This window comes from Squalius cephalus (genome assembly GCF_949319135.1).
Source record: "Squalius cephalus genome assembly, chromosome: 13".
Taxonomy (NCBI): Eukaryota; Metazoa; Chordata; class Actinopteri; order Cypriniformes; family Leuciscidae; genus Squalius; species Squalius cephalus.
The window spans coordinates 25,777,206-25,799,320 of NC_137134.1; the positions used below are offsets into that span (position 1 = coordinate 25,777,206).

General features: G+C 36.9%; 3 protein-coding genes across 3 annotated transcripts in view; all 3 read right to left on the reverse strand.

Moving 5' to 3' along the window:
* LOC307169754 (uncharacterized protein) overlaps nucleotides 1-22,115 on the reverse strand; it is a 293,723-nt gene that overhangs the window by 13,828 nt on the left and 257,780 nt on the right. The window lies entirely within an intron of this gene.
* On the reverse strand, nucleotides 334-20,101 carry LOC307169762 (protein NLRC3-like; the record flags this gene model as incomplete). Its single annotated transcript, XM_079890567.1, has 6 exons — nucleotides 19,956-20,101; nucleotides 19,010-19,100; nucleotides 18,325-18,432; nucleotides 2,734-2,818; nucleotides 2,270-2,465; nucleotides 334-2,165 (listed from the first exon to the last, which is right to left on the reverse strand). Exons 2-6 carry the CDS (start codon nucleotides 19,066-19,068, stop codon nucleotides 334-336), a joined length of 2,280 nt encoding a protein of 759 aa, XP_079746693.1. The 5' UTR covers nucleotides 19,069-19,100; nucleotides 19,956-20,101.
* Nucleotides 5,538-10,775, reverse strand: LOC307169757 (uncharacterized protein). The gene is made up of 13 exons (XM_079890557.1): nucleotides 10,548-10,775; nucleotides 8,833-8,939; nucleotides 8,586-8,754; nucleotides 7,195-8,490; nucleotides 7,070-7,106; nucleotides 6,869-6,990; nucleotides 6,663-6,785; nucleotides 6,518-6,583; nucleotides 6,345-6,433; nucleotides 6,167-6,272; nucleotides 5,977-6,082; nucleotides 5,843-5,898; nucleotides 5,538-5,761 (listed from the first exon to the last, which is right to left on the reverse strand). The coding sequence occupies exons 1-13, from the start codon at nucleotides 10,752-10,754 to the stop codon at nucleotides 5,669-5,671; spliced, it is 2,577 nt and encodes an 858-aa protein (XP_079746683.1). The 5' UTR covers nucleotides 10,755-10,775; the 3' UTR covers nucleotides 5,538-5,668.

Below are 22,115 nucleotides of genomic sequence, written 5' to 3' on the forward strand. Positions count from 1 at the left end.
AGGTGTAGAATCTGGGGGTTAATAATTTGAGTATTGAGGTTTATTAAGAGTGTCCTCTATAGCAAAAGTTAAAGAGAACTGCATTACTGCAGTCAAAATAATTATGGACCAATGTGTTGTATAATAACGTGAGTCTTCTTTCTCTGTTAACTTAAGTGCATGTTTTGCTGAAGAACAGAATTTTCTAGATAATACATTAATATAAATACAATCAAATAAGCATTATACTTTAATAATAGTTGACTGATAAAAAAAAAGAAACAAATTATCATTGATCCGTGTAGGTAAACATGTCTACCAGATGAGTGCAAAAACGTGACTTTATTAAATGACTTACAGAGCTCTTTTGGAGGTTTTGATGACTGCAGATAGTCTAATGAGAAACTCATCTGATTTCTTGAATTTCTGAAGCTCAAACTCCTCGCGTTCTTCTTCTGATGTCAACAACACAAAGGCCAAAGCAGACCACTGGGCAGGTGAAAGATCACCAGATGAGAGACTTCCTTTGCTAAGGTGGGTCTGTATCTCTTTTACCAGACTTTGATCACTCAGTTCATTCAGACAGTAGAACAGATTGATGGATCTCTCTGGAGACAGATTAGCTTCTAATTTCTGCTTGATGTACTGAACTATTTCTTTTTTGCTCTGGTCATTGTCTTCTTGCTGTGTCAACAGTCCTCGTAAGAGTCGCCGATTAGACTGGAGTGACAAACCGAGGAGGAAGCGAAGGAAAAGGTCCAGGTGTCCATTGTCACTCTCGAGCGCCTTATCCACTGCAGTCTTGAGCAAATCAATCATGGCTTCATTTTTGTTTTCCCCTTCTGCAGACTCTTGATCAAATGCACTTTTCTTGTTGATGTCTTGAAACAGATGTGCATAAAGGCCTGCAATAAACTCTTGAATGCTCAAGTGAACAAAGCAGTATGTGGTACCAACAGTGATCCCTGTTTCCTCCTTGAAGATCTCGGTACACATGCCTGAGTACACTGATGCTTTATAGACATCAATACCACAGGCTTCCAGGTCTGTGTCATAGAAGATCAGGTTGTTTCTTTCCAGCTCTTGAAATGCCAGTTTCCCCAGTGAAAGGATGTCGTCTTTATCCCAGGAAACATCTGGTGTGTTTTCTCCATCATATTTTTGTCTGCTCTGCTGGATCTGAAAGCGGAGAAAGTGTGTGTACATTTGTGTCAGAGTCTTGGGAGTGTCTTCAGTATTTGATTCCTGCAGTGTTTTAGAGGAATCATCAGCCTGATTGTTTTTTACATCATTTCTTTTTTCCTCCAAAATGTTCTGGAGAACAGTGGCTGAAATCCAGCAGAAGACTGGGATGTGGCACATGATAAAGAGACTCTTTGATTGTTTAACATGATCAAATATTTCACTGGCAAGATTCTTATCCTTGAATCTTCTTTTGAAATACTCTTCCTTTTGTGCGTCATTGAATCCTCTTATCTCTGTCAGTCGGTCGATACAGTCAGGAGGAATCTTACTGGCAGCTGCTGGTCTGGTAGTGATCCAGATGAGAGCAGAAGGAAACAGATTTCCCTTGATGAGGTTCGTCAGAAGAACATCCAGAGAGACTGGTGATGATACATCACGCCAAGTCTCATTACCATCAAATTTTAGAGGAAGACGACATTCATCCAATCCATCAAGGATGAACAGGACTTTGAATTGATTCCTTCTTGTAAGGTTCAGTCCTTTTGTCTCTGGGAAAAATGTAGATATAAGATCCATCAAACTTTGTGTTTCTTTCTCCTTTAAGTTCATCTCTCTGAATGGAAGAGGAAATATGAAGCTGATATCTTGATTTTCTTTTCCTTCTGCCCAATCCAGAACAAACTTTTGCACAGAGACAGATTTCCCGATGCCAGCAACTCCTTTTGTCAGTACAGTTCTGATCTCATTGTCTTGTTCAGGTGCTTCAAACAAATTTTTGCATTCAATCGGGATCTCTTGTGGTTCATGACGCTTGGAAAAGGACTCAATCTGTCTGACCTCATGTTCAGTATTGACCTGTTCACTACAACCCTGAGTGATATAGAGATCTGTGTAGATGTTATTCAGAAGTGTGGAGTCACCAGGCTTTGCAATTCCTTCAAACACACATTGATACTTCTTCTTTAGGCTACATTTCAGTGGATGAATGAAGGCCAGCTCATCTGAACACCGGGATAAAATACAGATATTTTTATCCTAATTTTCTCTCAATTATAAGTGACACAATTATAAGTGATAATCTGACAGATGGTCATGAGTCTCTTACCTTCTAGAGTATCAGCAGCTTCATCTTGCTTCATCTCTCTCAGGTAATGTAGCGTGAGATCAAGAGCTGCTTCTTTAATACTGCATCTGTTCTCATTAAACTCCTTCACAAAGCATTGTGTGTTCTCCTTTTGTAATATTTTCTTGAACTTTACAAGCTCATTCTTCAGAAACTTAATTATTTTGCTCTCAAGCTCCTACAAACAAAGCAAGAAAAAATATATACAGAACAACAAAATGTAACCAAATCGTCCACCAATATTTGGTCAAAACTATTTATTTAGTAACTAACAATTAGACAAAAATATTAATTAGCTTTCATTTTTGACAAATACAAAATGTCATCCCTATTTTTTGGCTAAGGAATTAGAAAATAAATTGTATTGAGTATTTTTGAGAGGGTACTTTGTTCAATAACGTTTGTTATGTTAAAAATATAAAACAAAGGAACATGTGTTTTCCTACCTGGAAGATCCACAGGAGATCACCTTTGAAATCCTTGTTGTTCCTCTGAGTCTGGAAATCTGAATCTAATGACCCATACTGAATGCTATTAATAAATAAAATAAAAATATATAAAATAAAATACAATACTGAATTTTCAGGCAAAATATAAGAGAAATCACATTATAACCAAGAGAAAAAGAAAGCATCAGCTCTTTAAGTTATTGTTAAAGGGTAGGATCTGGGTACCTAATTTTTGCTTCAGAAGGCCTTTATTAATCCCCCTGGAGCAGTGTGGAGTTCTTTTATGATGGATGGATGCACTTTTTTGAGCTTTAAACTTATGGTTGCAATCCACTATACACTCTATTATAAAGCTCGGAAGCGTCAGGGTGTTTATTAATATAACTCCGATTGTATTCGTCTGAAAGAAGGAAGTCATATACACCTAGGATAACTTGAGGGTGATAAATCAAGGGGTAATTATCATTTTAAAGTGAACTACTCCTTTAAGTTCAATTTTAAGCATTTTTTTTTTCATTTTGAGCTTTATTTTATAAACAGATTAAATTGTTTTGTTTTTATTCACATATAAACATCGATCAACGGACATATAGAGCACATAAAATACAGTCAACTGCAGCTCAGCCTTACATGCTTGACGCACAAGAACAACCCTCACTGGTCCTCCTCACACATAAAGAACACATGTTTGAACCTCCGTTTACCATATTTGATGTGCTCTATGTATGTGCATTGATTAATGTTTATATGTCAATAAAATCCTAAATTAAATCTGTTCATCACATAAAGCAATCGTGTTTCTTCAGAAGACTTTGATTAAACCGCTCAAAATGTTTTAATGTACTTTAAAACTTCAAGGTTTTGGTTGCATGGACATTCAGTGGAAGGACAGAAATTATGAGAGACTATTAAAAAATATCTTTCTTTGTGTTCCGAAGATTTTGAATGACGAATGATGACAATTTTCACTTTTGGCTGAGCTATACTTTTAAATAAAAACTAGGTCTTATTGTAATATTTTCTGTCCTATGAGCAAAGAACACCAGGCCAAGTGTTTAAAGCAGCACTCAGTAGCTTCGGGATTTCTTCGCTGTATTCTCGCTTTTTGCTCGTAGGTTTCTCTCTAGAGCTCCCCCCACAGCTTCGGAATAGATATTTGACAACACTGTTGTAAAAACTCGTTGGCGATTCTCAGACAGCAGAGGCTAGTAGATCAACGACATCAAAGCAGATGGGACATTCTTTAAAACGTCTTCTTCCTTCGGGTTCGGACAGCGTGAGGGAGCGCAATAATGACAGTATTTGAGCAGATTTCTTTTGGCTGTAAAGCAATTGTTTACATCGCGAGACCTGATATCACGCGATACTTCCTGCCGCAGCGGCCGGTGTTACGGTTTATCTGGTGACCGTGTTAACTGGTGACCAACTTCCTGTTCAGGTCATCCGCTGCAGCAGATTCGTCGATTCGGAAAGTACAAACTGACGCGATATTAAGCTGTCTAATAAAAGCAGACTTGCTCGTTACATGCCTTTCGTATTCTTGTGACGATGACGAAGTATTGCTATGATCTAAAAAAAAAAAAAAGAAAAGAAAAAAAAAGTCATTTTTCCACGGGGTTCGAACGCGCGTAGAAAAGCGATCGCTCCATGCGAACACCGTGATAAACATGTTGAGCTATCTCACTATACTATCAAGTACTTGCAGAATGTTGGTCTCAATTCACGATTTCATGCTCGGCGTGACTATGCAGCTGTCCGAATCAAAACAATGTGCCCGTGTTAACTTGTGACCTCTGTGTGTTTCCTATTACAAAAACTCACCATGGCGGATTTTGTTTAGAAAATGTATACTACATGGTTTATGACTTCAAAGCACATTACATGGACTCTAGTCAGACAGTGGTACTTAATTGTGGCTTCTACAGTTGTATAACAACTGCTATGGTTAAACTGGTTATTAATGAAAACATGGTTCTATATAAACAATATTTAAACTTTGTCCTGTAGTCGAAACGTTTCACATACATGCTACAGTGTGAACGTTTTACCTTGTGACTTAAGTTCAGTAACGTTAGGCGATATATATATATATATATATATATATATATATATATATATATATATATATACACACACACACACACACACACACACACACACACATATATACACACACATATATATATATGTGTGTGTGTGTGTGTATATATATATATATATATATATATATATATATATATACTGTATATATATATATCATTGTAATTGTATGTTCATATGGTCAAACCGGTCCCTCATTTAGGCTTGAAGTGTAGCCGATTTAAAGAGAAACATTTAAAGAACACCAAAAACACTACTAGGCTACGAATAGTCATCACTGACACAAATTTGAGATGGGTCATTTTGCCCATCCAGCCTCTTAGCCACAATGTTAACATATGAACACCTCCGATGCAAAAGCCTCTAAAAGCCACCTATGTCAAAAATGAGTTAATAATTTTGAGTGAATGCTCTCAACACATAGTATACGTTTATCAAATGCTTTCACTTCAAACTCACTATATCCCTGCCTCAGCCCATTTAGAAATGTTGGTACTTTGGTAGAAACCTATACACAGGAGCCTGATAAAAATGTTAATATTAAAGAAAAACGTTAGATGGACTTAGATAGGTCATATAGGTAATGGTCACATTTACCAACATTTCCAGTCAATGCTCCACAAAATGTGTCTCTACAAAATACAATTGTGTTGTACAAGGAACTGACACTACATAAATAAAACAGTTTCAAATATATATTTATGTCAATGCTTTAATTTATAAGCAAAAAAAAGTCAATTACATTTGATAAAAAAGCAGATTACAGACATGAAAAACTGTTTCAAAATAAGGAAAGGAAAGTAGTGAGACAATGGTGACAAAAAAAATAGGTCTACACACAAGCAGGACAAAGGAAATCATCATCGATGGGAGGCTGGCCAACACAGTTCCAATGAAACCACAGGTCACATGTGCTACATTGAATCTGAAGGAAACATTAGTGAGTTAAAGTGTCTGTAGCCTATATATTTAGACACGTGGAAACATCCTACTTTTTTATACTTACCCACAGCTCATGTGTAGCATGTTCCCCACAAGCCCTACAGAGCTCTGACAGGTCATCTGTGTAAAAAAGTAAGTGTTGAATTAATGGACAAAATAGCATTGTGCTCAAACGCAAAATATTTGATTTTTACTTACCAGTGTCATGGAGGAGCCTTTTGGCTATTCCCATCCTTACTGACAGTATGCCCTGAACATTTGTTTCAAATGTTGCAGGGTCATTTAAAAGGACTCTTTCAGCTAGCTGTTACAAGAACAAACTGATCGTTACAATATACAAAATTAATATATAGCTGACAACAAATACAAAACATGCAGTTAAACTTACTTTGCACACCAAAGCCCCACAAGATGTGCCGTCCATCTGAAGTGGATGCTCTATTGTGGCACATGCCCACTCTGATATATTGACACCCTTCTGTCTCATGAAGGCTCTATAAATTGTACATGTCAATCATTAATTGAATTCAGTAATAGAAGCAAATAATGATAAAAAGAACACTTACCTAGTTACATCACAGCATTTCTCAATGTCCAGTGACTTGGCCCCAAATGGGTCTATGTACAGGGATCGGTTTTCCTTTGGATAAATAACCTTGATAACGCAATAGCACACATGTAAAAAAATTGTTGATCTTAATAAGGAATAGTTGATGCTATGATGTTGTGAGGCACTTACAATGAGTGTCCAGTGCTTGTTTAAACACAAGCCTCCAACTAGCACATCATAATCCAGTGGATCCAACTAAAACAATGCAGATGACTGTCAAGGTATACACCTTTCCACATGGTCAATAAAGCATAATAGGGTGCTTACTGCTTACCTTCCTCAGTCCTTTTTTACTTTCTTGCCAAATGGCTTTCATTTGGTAGGAGTCTACTACAAAGCCTCTTCTGGACTCTGTAGTGTACTGCTTCACCAAGCTGGTGAGGTATGCATTTACTATCTAAAAACAGTAGCATAGTCATCTTTATGTATATTTCTATACAGCCAATACAAACCCATTTGATTATAAGGAAACATAATAACCTCAGTTTCTAGCTCCTTCCCAGGTGCTAGATGAAGCCTCAAATTTCTGGAAAAAATTTTGTAGGGCCCCATCATGCTCCACAAAACACCCTTTTTCTTCCCAGCCCAGATAGCCTCTATCACTAAAATAAATAAAATAATATATTAGTATACAATGAAATTATTGTATTGAATTTTAAAAAGCTTACCAACAAAACTTACGCCTTTCTGATGCATCATGTAGTGTACCACTTGGAGCCTGTGTGGAACAAAAATGAAACGTTCAGTTAATGTTATTTAGTGGACAATTTGAGGGTAATATCTTACATAGCATATATTCCACTTACATAAGAGTGCTGCTGAGATGTTCCTGCTGCTGTTTGTTTACACTGTACAGGGCATGCAGGTGAGGACTGGAGTGACTCAGCAGGTGGGGACTGGAGTGACTCGGCAGGTGGGGACTGGAGTGACTCGGCAGGTGGGGACTGGCGTGACTCGGCAGGTGGGGACTGGAGTGACTCGGTAGGTGGGGACTGGAGTGACTTTGTAGGTGGGGACTGGAGTGACTTTGTAGGTGGGGACTGGAGTGACTCGGCAGGTGGGGACTGGAGTGACTCGGTAGGTGGGGACTGGAGTGACTTTGTAGGTGGGGACTGGAGTGACTTTGTAGGTGGGGACTGGAGTGACTTTGTAGGTGGGGACTGGAGTGACTTTGCAGGTGGGGACTGGAGTGACTTTGCAGGTGGGGACTGGAGTGACTCGGCAGGTGGGGACTGGAGTGACTCGGCAGGTGGGGACTGGAGTGACTTTGTAGGTGGGGACTGGAGTGACTCGGCAGGTGGGGACTGGCGTGACTCGGCAGGTGGGGACTGGAGTGACTTTGTAGGTGGGGACTGGAGTGACTTTGTAGGTGGGGACTGGAGTGACTTTGTAGGTGGGGACTGGAGTGACTCGGCAGGTGGGGACTGGAGTGACTCGGTAGGTGGGGACTGGAGTGACTTTGTAGGTGGGGACTGGAGTGACTTTGTAGGTGGGGACTGGAGTGACTTTGCAGGTGGGGACTGGAGTGACTTTGCAGGTGGGGACTGGAGTGACTCGGCAGGTGGGGACTGGAGTGACTCGGCAGGTGGGGACTGGAATGACTTTGTAGGTGGGGACTGGAGTGACTTTGTAGGTGGGGACTGGAGTGACTCGGCAGGTGGGGACTGGAAACACTCAACTGTGCATGTAGGAGGGGACTGGACAGGAATTACCATGGTAGCCATTTTAGGCCATTTGTGTGGCAACCTGGGCTCTGGCTCAATGTAATGGCTAAGGTGGTCCACATTTACCTTTATTATGGCCTTTCCTTTCTCCGAAACTAGGTCCACACCTTTACCCTCAATTTTAGTAATGGTAAAAGGACCCAGCATGGCACTACCCATTTTTCCTCCTTTTCGCTGTTCCTCGCGAATGTTTTTGCGCAACACTTTGTCTCCGACTTCAAATCTGTCATCCTGCCCCTGCCGAGCCTTTCTCTTCCTCACCTTTTCTCTGGCCTTTTCAACATTCTCCAAGACCACATTGTGCACTTTTGCCAGGTCTTGGAGGCCAGTTGTCAAGGATTCGGATGCCACTGTTCTCTCCACCTTATCATCATTTATCTGAAATATACAAAACACAAACACTCGTACAATTACTGATATCAGCAGTGCAAGATTTAGTATAAAGAAGATGCATCTGACATTTACGAACCCACCTCATAATTTTCAGAAAGCTCTGAAGGGTATCTTGCCTCCCGACCAAACATTAGATAATATGGAGAGAACTGTGTTGTGAGCTGCTTTTTAGTCCTAACGGCAAATAAAGTAGCCTTCAGGTGTTGGTCCCAGCTCTCAACATTTGAACCCACCAACTTTGTTAGAACTCTAAAAGGTAAATAATGTTATCCTTGTTACTATCTCTGTTAAGATTATGCATCTTAACAATCCAGGTAAGCATCACACCTTTGAATGGTTCCATTCATTTTCTCCACAAGGCCATTGGTTTGTGGGTGGTATGGAGAGCACAAGCTCCTTTTAATACCCAACCTCTGACAAAGGTCAAAATTAATCTGGGGAAATAACAGTACCGCATAATTACAAATGAGAACTAGATTAAAAAGTTTGTCGAGACAATCTTTAAGTTGGCTTGAGCAAGTTTGGATCAGAAGTTTGAAGTTTCAAGTAGTTCAAAGATTAAAATAGTTTAAAGTTTAAATTAGTTTAAAGTAGTTTAAATTTATTCAAAATAGTTTAAAGTAGTTTAAAGTAGTTAGAAGTTAAAAGTAGTTTAAAGTTTAAGGTAGTTTGAAGTTTAATTTAGTTTGAAGTTTAAATTTGTAATGAAGTTTAAATTTGTTTAAAGTAGTTTGAAGATTAAAGTAGTTTGAAGTTTAATTTAGTTTAAAGTTTAAATCAGTATAAAGTTTAAATTAATTTAAAGTTTAAGTTATTTTGAAGTTTAACGGCTAGTGGGTTGCTAGGGTGTACTGGGTGGTTGCTATGGTGTTGTTAGGTTACTTTGGGTGGTGTCTAGGGTGTTCTGGGTGGTTGCTAGGGGGTTCTGGGTGGTTGATATGTTGTTGCTAGGGTGTTCTGGCTGGTAGCTATGGTGTTGCTAGGTGGTTGGTAATTGTCACAGATGGTTACTATGGAGTTCTTAACATGATCTTGGCATGATTTAGCACTTAACTAATCGCTATTAGCATGTAGATATTCACTGCTAGCATGAGTAGCATGTTGGAAGTGCTGTTTGCTAGCATGAGTCAAAAGAGCCAAACCTCATCTCTATACGATGTTCTGATACAGAGATATAGGTCTTGCAAAACGGTTGCTAGGGTACTCAAGTTTGGTTGCTATGGAGTTGCTTGGGAGCTGGAAGCATAAACTTAAGAAGTTTAAAGTGGTTTGAAGTTTAAAGTAGTTTGAAGTTTATGATAGATAGATAGATAGATAGATAGATAGATAGATAGATAGATAGATAGATAGATAGATAGAGATAGATTATAAGTGGATACATTGATGAGTTTATAAGTGTACGAGTTTTTGAGTTTACAGTTTATAAGTTTTAATGAGAATAGAGTTCAGAGTTGATTAATTTATGAGTTTTAGCATTCAGAGTTTATTAATTTATGAGTTTAAGAGTTCATAAGTCTATGAATTCATGAGTTTATTAGTTAATTAGTTATTAAATTTAAGTTAATTAGTTTATAATTGTATGAGTTTAGAGTTAATTAGTTTAAATGAGTCTCATTGGCTCATATACTATATAGAACGGCAGTTTGGTTTAGTCTTCAAGGTGTTTAGATTTAAATTTTTGTGTTTGAATCTGAAAACATTCCGCAATGTTAAGTCAATGGGAGTTTTTCCGAGTTTTGATCGTCATTTGTAGGAAAACCATAAGTCCGATCAGTCTGAAAAGATATAGCAACTCGAGTCAGATCAGTCTGAGCCGAGTTTGGAGTATGTAGAGTTAAAGCTCTAGGAGGAGATCCATATAGATTTTTTTGAGTAAGAATAATAATAATAATAATAATAAGTTTAAATAGGATTTTAGTAAGTTGGCTCTCTCAAGCCAACTTAATATGTTTAAGTACAATATCAGTAAGTTGACTCTCTCAAGCCAACTTAATTAAGCTTAGTTAAAACAACAAAAGCAACTTAGGTGACAAAGCTGTTACCTTATTGACAAACTCTTTGCCTTGGTCTGTTAAAATTCTTTGTGGAGCTCCAAATCTGTAGAAAAAATCTAAAATGCACTCGCACACTTCTGCTGCACACTTTGATTTAAGTGGGTAGGCCTCTGTCCACTTGGTGAAGTAATCAATCATTACGCAAATGTATTGATTCCCCCTCTTGGTTGTACTCAATTTCCCAACTAAATCCATTCCCACCAGTTCCAGAGGCTGTGTGATCTGGGAGGGGGAGGGGGGGGGGGTGCTTGTATAAGTCATATAGAAGGATAATATACATGTTATACAATTGTGCAACATCACTGTCATTTGGTATACTCACCTCTATTGGCATGTAGGCTTTTTTCTCCTTCAATGTAGACCTTCTGGCCTGGCATTCAGGGCACTGCGTTATCTACAAGGTTTAATGTAATGTGTTAAGTGATGTAGTGCTTTGGGTTTAAAATAATGTGCCAAAAATAATGGTAACACTTTATTTTAATGTGTCCTTGTTACACACGTTACATGTATTGACTATAGTAATAACTATAAATGAGGCATAATTACATGCAATTAACCCTCAACCAAATCCTGATCCCACCCTAACCCTATAGTAAGTACATGTAGTTAATTATTATTACACAGTACTTAAGTCTGTAATTACACTGTAACAGGGACACATTAAAATAAAGTATAACCAAAATAATTAAGCTGGAATAAAACTCACCCATTTGCGGATGTCCCCTTCCAATCCAGGCCAGTAGAATCTGGTGCTGATGGCGTGAACAGTTTTCTCCATACCACAATGACCCCCCTGATCACTGGCATGAAAGCTAACAAAAACATCATTTGCCTCCTCTGGTGACGTGACCACTTTTGCCAAATGTTGGCCTCGCTTACGCCTCTGGCATACATAGTGAAGCACGCCATCTAATGTGGATAACAGAAAGGCTCAGGAAACTTCCTGTGCTTGTGCCACTAAAATGGCAATTTCCTTTCTCTATAATTGCTTACCTTTCATTATATAGCTTTCAGCTCTTCTTTTAATAATGAACTTCTCCTGTTTGGAACATCCAGGAGGATAAGTTCCATGGAGAAGAACATTTTTGAGCTCCCTCACTTTAACAGGATCCATCTAAAGCAGTGGTTCTCAATTCTGGTCCTGGGGACCCACAGCTCAGTTTGTATGTCTCCCTCATTTAACACACCTGATTCAGATCATCATCTCGTTAGGAAAGAGCTCTATGAACTGAACTGGGTGTGTCAGATAAAGGAGACATATAAAATGTGCAGAGCTGTGGGTCCCCAGGACCAGGATTGAGAACCACTGCTCCGTGGTTCTCAATCCTGGTCCTGGGGACCCACAGCTCTGCACAGTTTGTATGTCTCCCTCATTTAACACACCTGATTCAGATCATCATCTTGTTAGGAAAGAGCTCTGAACTGAACTGGGTGTTACAGATAAAGGACCCCTGGTCCCCAGGACCAGGATTGAGAACCACTGATCTAAAGAACTACCCCTCTTTAGCAATGCTCATATTTTTCATTTATATATTTATAGTACACTGTAAATCTACATGCCTTACCTTCAGTCACCTCACAATCACTTCTTGGCACTATCAGCACTATACACGTTCTCTCATTAAATCACAACTATCGACGTTTACTCAGTTAATCACCACAACTCACTACACAAAGTTGTGTGAAAGGGTGAAATATATGCTTGTCAAGTGATTGATTCATTTTGGATAATATGGAGCATCTGCATGTGGTAATTGGCTATTGTGTGCATAGAATCAAACTGCCAACTTAATTCCAACAAGAATGCATCTCTTAAATGATTAGGCAATTATTAGACAGCTGATTTGAAGACAATCAACTTGTCAAGGTTTGCTAGGCCTTTCTGAGCAAACTACCACTTTTTGTAGGATTGTAACATGTCATTACAGGTTAATAAAGCAGTCAGATTTAATGACATCCTGACAGAGGATTTAATCAAATGTTGAAACCCAGGGATGTGGTTGGCATGTAAGTGTGTAACATAGGCTTTATAAAATTTGCAATGAACATAGTGAACATAGACACCACTATAAACAACAAATTAGATATATGCAACATTTCTCTTGCAGTAATAACAATGTGTAATAATAATAGGTTGCAGTACTTTTCACTACAGTATACTGTACTTTGTATACATTTGTTCTATTGTTGCAAATATAATATTTTTTATTGGTCCTCAATATGTCTTTGTCAGTGTCTCACATTTGTCATTATTACAGATTTACATGCTAAGAACATCATAGTTTTAAATAAGACCACAACCCAAATGCCCAATTCCCATTACACCCATGAGAAGTCATGACAATGTTGTTTTTCTTAATGTGTCAGCAGCATTTTGATTGTTCATATGACATATATTTGGATAAATATATTACATATTTTAGTTATAACATATTGCAGAAGTCAACATTGCCTTGAAAGTGCTTAATGTCTTCCCAGATTTAAAGCATCTGTGAACAATGATTTAACTGGGAATTTGTTGGCCAGTGCTTGCGTTTCAAAAGAATTGTACTGTCACCAATGTTATAATCCACTCACCTGTAAAATGAACAACGGCTGTAGATATTTTCTTACAGCAAAATTCTTACAAATGCATAAACCATTTTAAGTGGTTTAAAGGGTTGCATTGTGAAAACTCCCACAAGACGTGTCACTTACAATTATTAGACATTTTTTCATGGCCTTTAATTTTGTTTTTAATGGGCTTTATAATATACAATTGGAACGCTTACAGTGTCAAATATTTGCATTATACATGTATTGGATACATATAACATGTAAGAACACCCTTGACAATGTACCACTGCATCACAACATACAGACTTACCGGTTATTATGGGGCGTGCTTCCTTATATACATTACCACTGTTTCATTACTGTCCACAGTGTGTCTTTTTTGTAAATGTATGATCAAACCATATGATCCTTTAACTTAGTCATTTAAATTTTTAAGTGCTACCAGCCTTAACACAGTTAATGTTGTTTTGACCAAAAATTCAGTGAATTAAGAAGTTTCTAAAATGCTAAAATTGTGTTTTCACACAATTATGCTTAATTTTTTTGTCAGAAATTAATACCTATGTCCAAGACTGTAATATAGTATAAAGCTACAACAGTAGCTCAGAAGTACTGGAAAATCTTAAAATATTGAGACACCTGATAAGCCATTTTAGATAACAGATCAGTGAAATATTGAGAAATAGCCGATTCCACTCTCAGTCAGAGACATAGTCAGGTGTTGAAGTTCTTTACATTACTTGGACATACACACACACAAAAAAAAACAGTCTTTGAATTGATTTTGTTAAGCGTGGATGCACAAGACAGAGAAGCAGAGAGAGAAACATCTGAGTAAGAGACAAGAATAGGTTAAGAAGGAGAGTCATAGATCAGGACAAGGGATAAGAACAGTTGGAGGGCAGAATGTGTGCCAGACTGCATCTTTATGTTTTCCCCCCTTATGTGGAACCTATAAGCTTATTTATTGAACTGAACATATAAAAGGGTAATTGTATATTTTTCTGTCAGATTTCAGACTGTTTTCCCGCTCAATTCCTATTTTATATCTCACATTCTGTTGTTTTTCTTTTAGCAAAGTCTGAATTTTGAGATAAAACTCACAATTAGGCTACTCATTTTTTATTCATGACGGGAAATAGCTTCCATAGTAACCAAAGGCCATTTATGTTAGATTTGTTGTTGATCAAAGTCAGCAATGTTATGTTTTCATTTAAATCAAAACTTTATGTAAAGCTTTTACTACACCGACTCCAGTACCACTTCTCCCATATGCAGAATATGCGGTTTGTGTAGGGCAAAACTAAGGGGGCACCATCAACACATATGGGCCCGATCAACACTCCGACACCCCCAAAAAGCAGGTTCGGACTGTACATTCAGGTAATGACTTATTCACTTTTAGATAGTATGTTGTAAAGCTGCACACATGAAATAGTCAACAAACAATTTAGAGAGGTTTAAAGTAAAGGGAAAAGAAAGGGAAAAAATATATGGATTTCGTATTGTCTGCAGGTAGAAGTGAAACATGACAAATAATGCAGTTTTCATAATGCCATCAATTGTTTTTTATTTCGACACACATTGCACTTTGATTGAGTAGCCTATGGTCATGTTCAATCGGAAACTTGTGTTTTGACAGACTGATTCCATTTTGAGTGTGGGTTTGCTATATTTTGATAGTTAGCTTATATAATAGTTTTTTTCCCTTTATTTAACAAAATAAATAATTGTTGTTTTGGCAGGAAAAAATAAGATTGTGCTAACTGTAGGCTAATGCAGGTGTGTTCGTGTAAAGAAACAAAAGTAGGCTGTTTGACCTAGGCTAAATGGAGTGTATAAGAAAAGGTACTTTTATTAATACCTGCTTGTAATCAATTATACCAAAAATGTCATTATTTAATTACAATCATAACAAGTACTACTTTGACCTGAGAATAAACTTGCCATTCCAAAAACTGCTATAATTACATGACATAGCTGTTAACTCACCTTTACAATGTAATAAACATATTTTCGACTACAATGTGACGTTTACATATCTTTCAGTATTACAACGACAAAGTAAATGAAGTCACATATGTTTCTAAATTAATTTTAGGCTAAAATAACGTCTAAAGCAACATGTAAATAACGTTAACGTTATTATATTCATCACCTGAGACATTAGCTAGTAGCCTATCTGACGACACAGAACCATGTTTTCATTAATAACCAGTTTAACCATAGCAGTTGTTATACAACTGTAGAAGCCACAATTATGTACCACTGTCTGACTAGAGTCCATGTAATGTGCTTTGAAGTCATAAACCATGTAGTATACATTTTCTAAACAAAATCCGCCATGGTGAGTTTTTGTAATAGGAAACACACAGAGGTCACAAGTTAACACGGGCACATTGTTTTGATTCGGACAGCTGCATAGTCACGCCGAGCATGAAATCGTGAATTGAGACCAACATTCTGCAAGTACCTGATAGTATAGTGAGATAGCTCAACATGTTTATCACGGTGTTCGCATGGAGCGATCGCTTTTCTACGCGCGTTCGAACCCCGTGGAAAAATGACTTTTTTTTTCTTTTCTTTTTTTTTTTAGATCATAGCAATACTTCGTCATCGTCACAAGAATACGAAAGGCATGTAACGAGCAAGTCTGCTTTTATTAGACAGCTTAATATCGCGTCAGTTTGTACTTTCCGAATCGACGAATCTGCTGCAGCGGATGACCTGAACAGGAAGTTGGTCACCAGTTAACACGGTCACCAGATAAACCGTAACACCGGCGGCCCGCCGTCTCAAAGTTGCAAGTGCGAATTTTCCGCTCACGGGCACCAGGGGGGTGCGAAACGACCACCATTCAACCCGAAATAAGTAATATAACCATTCCAATGACTCCGAAGCTGTTCAGTTAAGGTAAAAAAGTTACTTAGTTCACCTTTAATAGTAAATACTGTATTGACCACAGGTATTTTAACCTGTTGTGCAGAAGTTCAGGACACCAGAATGAAATGGGTAATATAAAAACTCACTTCAAAAATATAACTCACTCCCCAAAAACACAAATTCATGCTTTTAGCATTACCATTAACGGAGAGATAGTTGAAAGGGTAGAGTATATCAAATATTACAAGTATATCAAGTCCCAAAATGTGCATGCATCCTTCACAAAAGTAATCCATCTGGCTCCAGGGGGATAAACAAGGGGGGGGGGGGATTTGGAATCGTAAAATCACACCAAACAACTGCGCATTTATTCAGTTGCGGCGCCTTCATCTAGGCTACATTGCAGCACGACGTATATTCACATCAAATGTTAACGCAGAGGAACGGGACACTGCAGTTCACAAAAGTTCATTATTACATGCGCTTTACTGAGCGCGTACACTCGACGCGCACATGCACTAAAAGCCTGTTACTGGACTAAGTTATCTTTTGAGTCTTATATTGCGCTAATACTGTCAAATACAGACATTGTTTACATAAACAAAGTTGGTTATGTCTAAAGTGAAAGCAAACAGAGAAAATTAATTAAAATCTGCTTGTCATATGCATGTATATTAGACGCGTCGTGTGCAGTTCTTAAAGAGACAGTAGCCCTAATAATAAACATGCTGCCGCTTGTCCTTAATTACTTTCTCATACTGTTAAATACACCTATAGCTGAAAAAATAAAGCAGTTTATTTCATTTGTATATTAAGTTGTGTATGTGTAATATGTATCTCTGTTCTTAATTTTTAATAACAAAGAAAATAATGACAAAGATTTTTATCTTCGCCACTTTGGCCTAAATGTCTGCCATTCTTTTTTATTTTATATTTTGTTACCTATAAGGCTTTGTTTTAAAAATAGGGAAATTAGTTTGGCTGTAATGCTCAGTCACTTGCAAAATAGTAAAACCAACATGAAAAAAATAATCGTGATTTTCCTGAAAAAAAAAATCGTGATATGATATTATTGCCATATCGCCCACCCCAGGTGTAAAAAAAGTGCCTAGATGTTCTTAGATGCTAAAAATGTGCTACTATTGATCATTATATCACACTACAATTAAACATAATGAAACATTCATTTGAACTGAAATTATTTTATTAGCTTAGCTAATATAATTTATTATCTTTTTCTAGAGATTGCAGTCATACATGACATGGTGAAAAATGACTTGAAATAATACTGAAAGTAGGTTAAGATGAATGTTAAAGGTGTGCCCCCTAAAAGCACAAGTGGCCCCTGCCTGCCCCCCTACATTGACGTTGTGAAAGGCACAAAACAATGTAAACGACCCAGACCACCCACTCTATAAATATTTAATCCCCCTGCCTTCTGGCCATAGGTATAGGTTACCGATGTGTAGAAAGGCAAGGTATAGTAAGAGTTTTGTTCTATACGAGCTCTAAATTCAAAGGAAATCGGCTATTGATACGTCACTTATGCTCTCTTTGTTGTTGTTTTTTTGTGATATCAGCGACTATTTTTTAATGTATTGTGGTATGTTGATAATTTAACGTTATGTGTGTTTGTGTTATGTACACATCTACAGTGGAAACAAATTTCCGCTTGAGGACAAATTATAATATCTACATCTATATATCTAAATAGTTTCAGTGCTTAGATCTTTTCTGCTGATGCTCCCTTTAGGTTTTTCAATCACTGCTCTTTGCATATCCTCTTTGTGAGAATAAGTACAGTTAAACATCTTATTAAAACTCTAAAATGAATACTCTGATAAATATTTGAACTTTAATGTTTAATGATAAATGTTCAATGTTCTATGTGTGAACAAAAATAAGAAACACATGAAGTACCCTTTGGTAAACATTTAAGCCATTTTAAACGTAAATTTGGTAAACATATCTTTCACTAATGACACAAAGAGAAGAGAGAAAAAAACACTTTACTAAAGGAGATTCTTCAGTCTCATTTGAAGAGCTTCGGTGTAACTGAATGCAGTCTATAGCCATACATTAGTCCTTCTCATGGCAATAAACAGTTTTATGTTTGATTGCCTGGTGTCTTTCCATGGTGAATGTATGCCCCCTAGTGACTACCTGTGTAATAGTGTTAATGGAAAGAAGCTCGAAAGTTCATTAGAGAGAAGCAGCTTCCCAGAAAATATTGTTCTGAGATTAATTGTTTTACTCAGTCAAGTTCTATCACATACACCACAGTGGAGAAATTAGCTAATGCAGGGCTATATGAAGAATGACATACCGTTCGGTAGATGATGGTGTTTTCTCACTGAAGTTTGGTGGTAAACTTTGTTTTGAATGGTCACTCTTCACAGACACAGAGCTGGACACATGTGAGCCTGATATTTCACTAATGACACAAAGAGCAAAACACTTTACTACAGTAGATATTTAAGTCTCATTTGAAGACATTTAGTGTGGAAAATTGTGGTCAAATCCAAAAGACACTAACAGGCAATTTTTGCACAACACTTTGCACCTTGCACAAATCATATCTTGTTACTTTTTGTTCTGCCACAATATAAATGGGCCCTTTGTCATCTGTGCAAGTAGAACAAGGACAAAAGGCACAGTTATTTCCTGCATTCCTCTATTTATTTAACTCTAGTTTTTCCTGCCTACATTATTTCCGAGCGTAGGCTATATCTTTGCCTTCCCTTAACTCTTCTAAACTTAATTCATCTAAACTGAGTTTTAAGGTTTTTTGAGTTATAATCTCCCACATCACATACTTCAGTCTCACATGAAGAGATTTATCATCCAGATGGATATCATAGAATAAAAGTATGACCTAATATAATAAATACTCATAAAACTAAGTGTGTACTTGAACTGTGTGCAGTAAATGAAAGGCTGGGAAAAAGAGAAAAACCTCAGTACATTATTTAGTTATTAACTTGGACATTGTCTATAAAGTGCAGTCTTACCTCTGTTTCTCTGAGAGACTCATCTCAGATGGAGAGTCTTGTCCTCGTTCCTCTGACATTACTGCAGCAGAGCAATGTCAGAAGAGATGACCTGGAGATCACAGTATGTTACTCTAAGATAAACTGAGATATGTTACAGTTATTCAAAAAGAAAAATGACCAATGTTGAGTTAGCCGAATATATTGTATCACAGTTTTGCTTTCATCTCCTCACAACACATGGCTCTCTAGCCATAAGTACATTGCAATGGAGGAAATTATAAACACTACCTGTAGCCTAGCCTATGTGTTAGCCTACATATTGTATCAGTTTACATGATTTTCACTATATGTGCTCAACCTTTAATTACCTGGACAAATTATAGTTACTTTCATGTGTCATTTTTTTTTCTTTGCTTCAAGTTCACAATCTATTCTATTATTTTTGAATGACCTTAAAATAATTGTTTATTGTGAATTATTATGGACATAGGCTATTCCTATAAATATATATAATGAATTAGCCTACTATATTTGTGAGCCAAATATTTTATTTAGCCCACAGCTTTATTTTGTTTCACGTTTCGTTGACAAAAACTAAATGCATATCATTCACCGTAAACGCTGGTGGTTAGCCTAAGTTACCTGTCTGTCTAGCCTAAATCTAGCCTAACGGTCTGATTTCAAGATACTTTTGATTTCGCATAATCACAAAATAACAGCCTAAGATGAAAAACAGAAATTTGAGGAAAGAAAAACATTTAGAAACGTGTTATTCATTTTCAGGAGCCTAACAAGCTTCATGTCTGTGGCCGTTTAAAAGTTCGAACTCACTCTTAATCTGAACAAGAATAAAAATAGGCGTAGGCTACTCTAACTTCGAATTTAAATCACGATAGATCACATTCATACTGTTTCACCAAAGAACTGTAATCTGTAAACTGTATGGGAAAGTATTAAAACTTACGTCCAGTCTTGCGCACTGATAAGAGAAATTCGATGTATTTGAAACACTGCTTGTCTTTTCTGTTTGTCACGTGGTACGATTCCAAAACAAGAAGCACAGTCTGCCCTCTGATGGAGGTTTGCTGTTCGAAATATTTAATTATTTTCTATAAAGTTAAAGATATAATCATTTTTATTGTTAGTAAAAAATCAAGATGGACATTTACTGGACTGAAGCGACTTGGGTTTACCTGATTGTTAGGCTATCAATATCATGTGTATTTATTTTTCTAATAATGCTTTTTGTATTAGTAGCCATTTTAAAGGGGTAGTTCACAGAACAATGAAAATTCTGTCATCATTTACTCACCGTTAATTGTTCCAAACTTTTTTCCAAAAAATTTCTTTGTTGGCTACCAAACAGTTGATGGGCCCCATTGTGGAAAAAAAACTGTGGTGTGATCTGGTATTACTCTCACTTTCCTGATTAACCCCTAGTATTAATGTGTCTAGGTGGTCTTTTGCTGTCAGGTCAGAATAGGTATTATTCCCTCACTTGCTTGTTATAATTTATACCAGTAAATCTAGATGTAATCCCTACACTCCCAGGAAACAATAATAACCATTACTTACACTTACAAGACATATGAATGACATTCATGCTTACCTTCCAGCAGAATCGCTCTTAGAACCCTTGTTTTCTTTGGTTATAAAAGGATTAATTAATTGCTCTGTATTTTGCTATTAGAACTGTTTATAATAGCTGAAGTAAGACTTAACAGTGATTGTATTTAGAAATAAAAAAATATTTATACAAAAGATAAAAACACTGGTTACACAAAGATTAAAACTCGTAGCAAATCAAAAGAAAATGTTACAGGATATAAAGCTTCAGCTTATTCAATCTCAACAGGGCAGTCCTGTATAAGTGAATATTACAAAGGCTAATTACCTTGTAAGCAGTTCAAGCAATTGGAGTAAATATGAACTTGTTCTCATCCAAGGTTTTTCAAGTTACAGTAATACAGCAGAGCAGTTTAGACCAAAAGAAATTTAGCTAGGATTAAGCTAGAAGAGATTTGATTTCTCTCTGCAATCGACATCAAAATAAAAAATGCAGTCATACAGAACTGGGTTACATTGTTCCAATGCAGTTTCTTGTTTTTTTTCTTTTCCCATGACTGAGCATGGGATTTTTTTGACTCCCATGACTGAGCCTTGCAACATTAAAGGGATAGTTCACCCAAAAATGAAAATTCTGTGATCATTTACTCTCCCTAAAGTTGTTCCAAACCTGTATGACTTTCTTTCTTCTGCTATACACACAAAAAAAGATATTTTAAAGAAGGTTGGTAATTAAACAGTTGCTGGTCCCCATTGACTTCCATAGTATTTTTTTTTCCTACTATGGAAGTCAATGACATTTGGTTACCGACTTTCTTCAAAATATCTTCTTTTGTGTTCAGCAGAAGAAAGACAGTCATACAGGTTTGGAACAACTTGAGGGAGAGTAAATGATCACAGAATTTTCATTTTTGGGTGAACTATCCCTTTAACCTTCTATTGCTTCAGATGGGGTTTTTGGTGACATCACTGTTTCCCATATATGGGCATTCTCTTGCGTCCTTTCCGTCCTCTGCACTTTGGACTTCTATTTATGTGTGTGCGTGCATATGTATCTGGATTGGAAGTGTATTTGTAGGTTCAAAATAACTATTCAAATTCACAAATCCTCCTATAAACACACACACACACACACACACACACACACACACACGAAAACACAGTTCTCCTCCCACAGACTTGCGAGACACAACTTTATCTAGGCTCTATATACAGTGCTATGCATAAGTTTAGACAACCATGCTAAAGTTGACTAAAAAGAGGAATAAAAAATCATATTTTGCAAATTGAACTTAATGCCTTATTTTAAAAAATTAGGAAAAATCCAACCTTTAAGGACACCAATTTTCTTTGTGAATGAATAATGTATCGTAAATAAATAAATGTTCTTCCTTAAAATACAGGGTGCATAAGTTTGGGCACCACTATGTTAAATTCCCATAGAGGCAGGCAGATTTTTATTTTTAAGTTTTTTTTTTTTTTTTTTTTTAGGATACTAGGCATCCTGATAAAGTTCCCTTGGCCTTTGGAATTAAAATAGCCCCACATCATCACATAG

Coding starts and splice junctions, on each gene's coding strand:
- LOC307169757 (XM_079890557.1), bottom strand. CDS start 10,754: ATGGATTTAGTTGGGAAATTGAGTACAACCAAGAGGGGGAATCAATAC. Junction 7,107..7,194: donor CATCTCAGCAGCACTCTTAT/GTAAGTGGAATA, acceptor TGTTCCACACAG/GCTCCAAGTGGTACACTACA. Junction 6,273..6,344: donor AAATGCTGTGATGTAACTAG/GTAAGTGTTCTT, acceptor TACAATTTATAG/AGCCTTCATGAGACAGAAGG.